Below are 9531 nucleotides of genomic sequence, written 5' to 3'. Positions count from 1 at the left end.
ATGCACTATATAGGGAATAGGGTGCTATTTGGTATACACTATATAGGGAATAGGGTGCTATTCGGTATGCAGAGTCTGTGTTGAGTCTGTCTTCTGTTTGTGTTGGTTGTGTTTCACATTATTTTAATGTAGAACTGCTTCGTAACACATTCTATTCTTATTTACAATAAAAGTGACTCCAAAATGACACAATACATTATTTACATTATTTAAAATAATGTGAAACACAACCAACACAAACAGAAGAAATGCATCCAACACGTTTGTAGAGCCACAAGCTTGATGTCGTCATTGAGTGCTAGGAATATAGGACCAAATAGTACACTTTGGACTCCTCTTTAAGAAGTGAATTTGTCCCAATACTTCTGGTTCCCTAAAATGGAGGGGACTATGTTCAGAAAATGCTGTAATTTCTAAATGTTTCACCCGGATGGATGAAAATACCCTCAAATTAAAGCTGACAGTCCTGCACTTTAACCTCATAGCCATTGTATAATTTCAAGTCCAAAGTGCTGGGAGTACAGAGCCAAAAACAACAACAAACATGTCACTGTCCCAATAATTACACTGTAGATAGTGTATAAAACAGGCCCCCACATAACCATTGGTTTACCTTGTGTACGTACGTACATGTTCAGTTCTGCTCCCCGGCTGTAATTAAAGTGTGTGTTGGTTCCATGACAATGGTACAGTCCATTACCCAATGGTACAGTCCATTACCTTCTTAATGAACCACTTGGGACAGTCTGAGGATTCTGACTGCCATTCCATCATCCAGTGTGCAACACCATAACCAACGTCTTACAGATCACATGACCCTGCTTCTCTACCAAGCAATGACATCCTTCTGTGTCTGTCTACCAAACAGATACCTTTTCTACTCTATTACATCAATAGACTAAGATATCAGCCATTTATCCTCCTATAGTTTACTAGGGTGAACCCAATAGACTGAGATATCAGCCATATATCCCTCCTATAGTTTACTAGGGTGAACCCAACTCTATTTTAATCTGAGGGAATCTCAGTTTTCAAAGTTCAATAATTGAGCAAGTTGAGGTGAATAAACTGCTTGGAGTAACCCTGGATTGTAAACTGTCATGGTCAAAACATATTGATACAACAGTAGCTAAAATGGGGAGAGGTCTGCCTTAATTTTGCCAGACCCCAGAAAGAGTAGCTGCTGCCTTGACAGGAACTAATGGGGATCCATAATAAACCCCCAGGAAGAGTAGCTGCTGCCTTGGCAGGAACTAATGGGGATCCTTAATAAACCCCAGGAAGAGTAGCTGCTGCCTTGACAGGAACTAATGGGGATCCATAATAAACCCCCAGGAAGAGTAGCTGCTGCCTTGGCAGGAACTAATGGGGATCCATAATAAACCCCAGGAAGAGTAGCTGCTGCCTTGGCAGGAACTAATTGGGATCCATAATAAACCCCCAGGAAGAGTAGCTGCTGCCTTGGCAGGAACTAATGGGGATCCATAATAAACCCCCAGGAAGAGTAGCTGCTGCCTTGGCAGGAACTAATGGGGATCCTTAATAAACCCCAGGAAGAGTAGCCGCTGTCTTGACAGGAACTAATGGGGATCCATAATAAACCCCCAGGAAGAGTAGCTGCTGCCTTGGCAGGAACTAATGGGGATCCATAATAAACCCCAGGAAGAGTAGCTGCTGCCTTGACAGGAACTAACGGGGATCCATAATAAACCCCAGGAAGAGTAGCTGCTGCCTTGGCAGGAACTAATGGGGATCCATAATAAACCCCAGGAAGAGTAGCTGCTACTTTGGTAGGATCTAATGGGGATCCATAATAAACCCCAGGAAGAGTAGCTGCTGCCTTGGTAGGATCTAATGGGGATCCATAATAAACCCCAGGAAGAGTAGCTGCTGCCTTGACAGGAACTAATGGGGATCCATAATAAACCCCAGGAAGAGTAGCTGCTGCCTTGGCAGGAACTAATGGGGATCCATAATAAACCCCAGGAAGAGTAGCTGCTACTTTGGTAGGATCTAATGGGGATCCATAATAAACCCCAGGAAGAGTAGCTGCTGCCTTGGCAGGAACTAATGGGGATCCATAATAAACCCCAGGAAGAGTAGCTGCTGCCTTGGCAGGAACTAATGGGGATCCATAATAAACCCCAGGAAGAGTAGCTGCTGCCTTGGCAGGAACTAATGGGGATCCATAATAAACCCCAGGAAGAGTAGCTGCTGCCTTGACAGGAATCGGGGATCCATAATAAATACAACATACAAATACAATAAACATGAATCCACAGAAAAACACAACCCAATTCACAAGTAGTGACTTCTAAACCACTATGAGATGGAATCAAAGGTGAGCGACTGTGCTTCTCAATAAACACAGTAAGGTGTGTAAATGTGGTGTGTTCCATACTTGGTGGAACTGAATCCATACTCAACTCCATACTCTGTTTTGTAAAAACAGGTTCACACAATATACTGTATATACCATGACTACCTTTCATATAAACATTGATAAAGCTCTTAGCTTTAATCTCTTACAGGAATAAGAAAATAAAACGTAGTCAAAATGCTTTACACTTTAACTACAGCATCAGGCTCTCATGAACTAAACGATACACTGACCTGGTCAATGCATAGGACTTTACACAACTACAGCATCAGGCTCACCTCTTATTGCTCCACCCACCAGCCACCACTGTTTAAAACGCACATATTTACTGTGACAGTGTTGTAGTGGTTTGACGTGTCCTTGACTCTGCTCTGTCCTCCTCTGAGACCTGCTACTCCAGTGGTAGCCGCGCCGCCAGGCAGCATCCCGTGGGCGTCGGGAGACCGGGACTGGTGGGCCAACGCGTTTCATGCTCCCTCAGCCACATCATACCACATTACCGAGCTGACAGAGCCCGTCAGGTACAGCACCACCTGAGATTATACAGGTCTCACTGGGGGGACTGTTTCTTCTAAAAAAGCTGCTCTTCATAAGGACAGCATGTTAGTTGTTAAGGCAACATAGAAGAGTTTGTGATTTGGAAGTGTGGAGTGTTCCAGAATGTCTAGTGAACACGTCATTTGGGGGGCCTCGAGACGAGAATGGGGGGCCTCGAGAGGAGGATGGGGGGCCTCGAGAGGAGGATGGTGGGCCTTGAGAGGAGGATGGTAGGCCTCGAGAGGAAGATGGGGGGCCTCGAGAGGAGGATGGTGGGCCTCGAGAGGAATATGGTGGGCCTCGAGAGGAGGATGGTGGGCCTCGAGAGGAGGATGGTGGGCCTCGAGAGGAATACGGTGGGCCTCGAGAGGAGGATGGTGGGCCTCGAGAGGAGGATGGTGGGCCTCGAGAGGAATACGGTGGGCCTCGAGAGGAGGATGGTGGGCCTCGAGAGGAGGATGGGGGGGCCTCGAGAGGAGGATGGGAGGCCTCGATAGGAAGATGGGGAGCCTCGAGAGGAGGATGGGGGGCCTCGAGAGGATGGTGGGCCTCGATAGGAAGATGGGGGGCCTCGAATGGAGGATGGGGGGCCTCGAGAGGAGGATGGTGGGCCTCGAGAGGAGGATGGGAGGCCTCAATAAGAAGATGGGGAGCGTCGAGAGGAGGATGGGGGGCATCGAGAGGAGGATGGTGGGCCATGAGAGGAGGATGGGGGGGCCTCGAGAGGAGGATGGTGGGCCTCGAGAGGAAGATGGTGTACCGGTACTCCCTGTATATAGCCTCCACATTGACTCTGTACCGGTACCCCCTGTATATAGCCTCCACATTGACTCTGTACCGGTACCCCCTGTATATAGCCTCCACATTGACTCTGTACCGGTACCCCCTGTATATAGCCTCCACATTGACTCTGTACCGGTACCCCCTGTATATAGCCTCCACATTGACTCTGTACTGGTACCCTCTGTATATAGCCTCCACATTGACTCTGTACCGGTACCCCCTGTATATAGCCTCCACATTGACTCTGTACCGGTACCCCCTGTATATAGTCTCCACATTGACTCTGTACCGGTACCCCCTGTATATAGCCTCCACATTGACTCTGTACCGTAATACCCTGTATATAGCCTCCACATTGACTCTGTACCGGTACCCCCTGTATATAGTCTCCACACTGACTCTGTACCGGTACCCCCTGTATATAGCCTCCACATTGACTCTGTACCGGTACCCCCTGTGTATAGCCTCCACATTGACTCTGTACCTGTATATAGCCTCCACACTGACTCTGTACCGGTACCCCCTGTATATAGCCTCCACATTGACTCTGTACCGGTACCCCCTGTATATAGCCTCCACATTGACTCTGTACCGGTACCCCCTGTGTATAGCCTCCACATTGACATTGATGTCAATACTTTATACTGTATGTACTTTTGGCCCGTTGTCTGTGTGTGGGGGTAGGGGAGGGAGGTTACAATCCAGCGACCACTAACAATACTGCCACAATACTGCCACGATGCTGCCACGATACTGCCACGATGCTGCCACAATACTGCCACGATGCTGCCACGATACTGCCATGATGCTGCCACAATACTGCCACGATACAGCCACGATGCTGCCACGATACTGCCACGATGCTGCCACAATACTGCCACGATACTGCCACGATGCTGCCACGATACTGCCACGATACTGCCACGATACTGCCACGATGCTGCCACGATACTGACACAATACTGTCACAATACTGCCACAATACTGCCACGATACTGCCACAATACTGCCACAATACTGCCACAATACTGTCCCAATACTGCCACAATACTGCCACGATACTGCCACAATACTGTGCCATAATACTGCCACAATACTGTGCCATAATACTGCCACAATACTGCCACAATACTGTCACAATACTGCCATAATACTGCCACAATACTGTCATAATACTGCCATAATACTGCCACAGTACTGCCACGATACTTCCATAATACTGCCACAATACTGCCACAATACTGCCACAATACTGCCACAATACTGCCACAATACTGCCAGAGGAGATGAAACAGTGTGGAGACCAATTAACTTGAGGTTCAAAGTGGACAGGCTTTATATGAATGACATAATGTAATTGAGACCGTTTCTTTAATGTGTGAATATTCAATTACAGGAAAATAAGTTCCTATTCATAGATCAATAATCAATAACAGCAGTCTGGAATAAAGAGGACCATTTTTAAATGAAGAGTGAATAATACACACTTCTCCCTCCATCTCTGGATCTCTCACTGGCATATTTAGCAAAGGAATGAGAAACAGGGGTATTGTGGTAAGATTGGATGCTGTTTGAGGAGAAGTGGTAAGATGGGATGCTGTTTGAGGAGACGTGGTAAGATGGGTTGCTGTTTGAGTGCGTCTGACAGAGAAGCTCTATTACGTTCCTCGGTTTACTGAGACCCTCTAGTGGTGGTCTAGTAGAATGTTTTACGGTCGGTTCACAAATAATAAAACCTCAATGTTTTTTGCTATTGATACGGTGTTCCTAGGATTTACACTATAATTATGCATTTCTAAGTATCATTTGAAAATGACCACAACAATGTAAATGGTGAAGAAGCCATGGCGGAAAATAACTGTCAATAATGATAATAATTGTGTAATTAATAATTGTGTCAGATTTAGAAGATGGAACATGTCATTAAACATATCTATATTTTAAGCAAATCAAAGTACATTGGTGCAAATTGATAAACATGGGATTGAGATTAGGCAATTGGATAAATATGTCAACTCCATATATAGGCTGGTGGGATTATAGTTGTATTGTATTGTGATCGAATCCAGACTATACAGCACATTTTCCGATTTTTAATTCGTCATAATTGCTTTTGCACGTTTTTCTAGTTATTTAGCCACTATGTGATTTATTTTATTTTGTTCTTCGTGGGAAATCAATGTTTGGGAATAAACCACGTCAGATGTCGCCATTTCCAGCTACATATTATTTTGTTATTAATTTGTTATGAAACTATTTTATCCCATGTTAAACAAATCACACAACAATCCGATTGAATAGATATTCGTTTTAAATATATCTAATGTGTTGTTTGCAGACTGTAAATTTAAAAACCCGCATCCACTCAGTTAGGTAATTTTCTGTCTAACTAATTTGGTTACTAACCATTTTTAGGGGATTGGCTGAGGCTACCCAGAATCCTTGGGACTTCTCTACCCTAAACCTTTTACATTTGAACGTCAATGGGGATGTCCCAAGGATCCCAGATAGCGTGCAAAATTCGCTGAGGGCAGGGATGGGCAAAAATGACAATATACCATAAAGATCAATGTATCAAAATAAACTATAAAATACTTTTGAATTGTGTAATTTATTTAATTAAAACACATGTATATTGTATTTTAAAATACACAAATAGAATTGCAAGCAGCCAGCCCGACCAGAACAGCCTGAGTGGCGCAGCGGTGTTAAGCACTGCAACTCAGTGCTAAAGGCATCACTGCAGTCACTGTTTCGAATCCAGGCTGTATCACATCCGGCCGTGATTGGGAGTCCCCATAGGGCGGCACACAATTGGCCCAGCATCATCCGGGTTTGGCCGAGGTAGGCTGTCAATGTAAATAATAGATTATACTTAACTGACTTGCCCATATAAAAACAGCAACAACATTCTCAGTAACGGTGTCATAAACGTTGTACATGCTTTGACTGTGATATGTTGTTGTTTCTCTAACTAAGTCACTCTGGAGAAGATTGTCTGTTAAATGACCTAAATGCATATTTAAGCAATAAGGCACGAGGAGATGTGCTAAATTCTTGAACTGCACTCTTGGTTAAGGGCTTGTAAAGTAAGCATTTCACGGTAAGGTCTACACTTGTTGTACTCGAGTGACAAACAAAGTTTGATTTGATTTGATTTATATGGCCAATATACCACGGCTAAGGGCTGTTCTTAAGCACGACGCATTGTGGAGTGCCTGGGCACAGCCCTTAGCCGTGGTATATTGGCCATATAAATCAAATCAAAATGTATTTGTCACTCGAGTACACTCGATGTGCATTACTGCTGTTATAAACTGCTTACCAACGTAAATAGAGCAGTCAAAATACATGTGTTGTCATATTTGTGGTATACGGTCTGATATATCACGGCTGTCAGCCAATCAGCATTCAGAGCTGGAACCACACAGTTTATAATTGAAAATTAACATACCAAAATGAAGTAAAAGCACAGTGGGTAATATTATTGGTCTTGTTTTGTGGCAGAATTCTTTAGAATAATACTCAGCATGCTTTGCAATTGTTCATTTTTTTTTTTTTAGATTTCCATGTATATTTAGTTAATTTAGCATGAAGCTCTTATCACACCATAGTGCCATCACAATCCATATGCGGTTCGTTCAATCAATATCTGTCCGATTTCTGATAGTAATTCAGGTTGAAAGGGGGCCACAAAATGTGAACCGCTTTAAAATAAAAATAAAAATGGTATAGAAAAGTATTTTTGTATTTTGAAAATACAAATTACAGCTCTCGAAAGTATCTTGTTTCCAAAATGCATTGGAATGTAGCTCAGCCCAGTGTAATAGAATATAAAGGTTGATAGATAGTTCATTCCATGTGTGTGAGGGTGGGATCGGAAGCACCGTAGTTGATGTGAATGAGAGAGTCGGGGGGGGTTGTAGCTAGATATTTACGTTCAGCGGGAACCGCCCTTCATTCGCCCACATGGGGACCGACAGGTCGTCTGAGCGCCACTTTCCTAAACCCTCAATACTATCCCACAGTACAGCGGTAGAGACACATGTGCTCCCCACTTTTGTCATATAGTTCCTAGTCCATGTTACAAGTGTACGAAGCAGTTGCTAGATTTGTATTTATTTGGTTGGGTTTTCCTCCCCACATTCAACGGTAAATCCAGGCAACTGAGCGAAGATGGTGGATTTCAGCGGTGAGTGTCTTGCTAAACGCATGTTATTGGCAAGCAAACTCTTTTATTTATCCGATGTTTTTTAGCACTATATATATTTAGGGAGGGGAAACAGATTTAAAAAAAAAAATGGTATAGCTATCCATGCTTAGATGTGCGTTTCAGCGTCCTAAAAGGGAGAAGTTGGTGAGTAAAAGCAGTGTAGTAAGTGTCGCATGGCAGTCCTCTCTCCTCCATAGTTGAGAATGAGGGAGATTTGAAAAGCGTGTTTGTCTCTCTCCTTAGTTAGACCGGACTGATTTATCCAACTTTTATCTACTTACACTATTATACACTTCTTTTTAGTTGTAGTTTTTAAAAATAAAGTTTTAACGGGAATAATTGTATTGGATGAAAGCGTTTATTTGATATGTTTGAATCTGTATTATGTGTGTTAGGTAGTGTCTCCCCTCCCCAGAACAAAGCAGCAGCACATGGGGCAGTTTTAGGCCGCAGGGTTTCTTAGCTAGTTAGCTTAGCCAAGTTGGTAGCTACTGCTTTATACAATGTTTAACTAGTTAACTAATAACCTAATCTAACCGGTGAAATGACTATAAATCACACACGTAACCGAGGGCAACTCGTACCGTATAACATGTAGCTTTGTGCTAAATGAGTACCCTAGTTTAGATACAGTAACAAGTTATGTGGCTAGGCTAACGTGTTAGCTAGCAGCAACTTATTAGCCGAACAAACTAGTTAACTAGTTTGACAAATTAGCTTTTCATTTGTGTGTTTTTTTTTAAAGATGTACTTTCTGTGTTGTAAGTTTGCAAGGTATTTTAGTTTGTTGTTGTAGTAGTAGTTGGCTAATGTTAGGTTAAATGTCCAAAACAACACAGTTGCTAAAGGCTAACTAGCCAGACTGGTTTGTGAAACCGTATTCACACAAAGTTCCCCCCCCACTTTCTCCCATAGGTCTGATATTTTACACGGGGAACTAAACTCTGTTGCATACCTAGACGCCTGATTGCATGCATTATCTATCTGCCTCCTGAATAAACGCAGGTGGTAGAGTTGTTTTATAGTAAATATTACTAAAAAAGGTTTTTGTTTGTTGCGGACTCCATGTTAAGACTATGGGGGAAGGGTGGACAGACTGGCGCAGAACACCCACAGAAAAGCGGGCTGCAAACTGCGCGGTACATTCATATATACATACACTATTATTGACTGTATGTATAAATAAAGGGTGTAATAAATAAAAAGTGGATGGGGAGAATTAAATATATCCACTTTCTATTTATGTAACCTTTTATTTAACCAGGTAGGCAAGTTTGAGAACAAGTTCTCATTTACAACTGAGACCCTGACCAAGATGAAGCAAAGCAGTTCGACACATACAGCAACACAGAGTTACACATGGAATAAACAAACACACAGTCAATAACACAGTAGAACTAAAGAAAAGACTCATGGTTCACAATTAATCATAATATTTCAACTACCGATTGACACATTTGAATTAAACTTAAGTGATAAGTCACTGTTGGGCCCTTTTTATTTTATAGCTCATCAAGTTGTGTGTTTTACAAGAGACCGGCCATTGATGCAGCTAGAAATGTTGCTGTAGATAGCTAGCGAACATGGCATGGTGGCTTCCCATAGACGGCACTGGACG

General features: G+C 43.1%; 1 protein-coding gene across 1 annotated transcript in view; it reads left to right on the top strand.

Moving 5' to 3' along the window:
- The first annotated feature begins 3418 nt into the window (after positions 1 to 3418).
- The window catches only part of LOC139413981 (DNA-binding protein SATB2-like), a 33715-nt gene continuing 27602 nt past the window's right edge, over positions 3419 to 9531 (top strand). The window contains exons 1-2 of the mRNA XM_071161866.1: positions 3419 to 3679; positions 8680 to 8687. Of these exons, the coding sequence (XP_071017967.1) occupies positions 3419 to 3679; positions 8680 to 8687 (269 nt within the window). The remainder of the gene's footprint in view (positions 3680 to 8679; positions 8688 to 9531) is intronic.

The sequence above is a fragment of the Oncorhynchus clarkii genome, chromosome 7, assembly GCF_045791955.1.
Source record: "Oncorhynchus clarkii lewisi isolate Uvic-CL-2024 chromosome 7, UVic_Ocla_1.0, whole genome shotgun sequence".
Lineage (NCBI taxonomy): Eukaryota > Metazoa > Chordata > Actinopteri > Salmoniformes > Salmonidae > Oncorhynchus > Oncorhynchus clarkii.
This window is presented reverse-complemented; position numbering and strand designations above follow the sequence as displayed.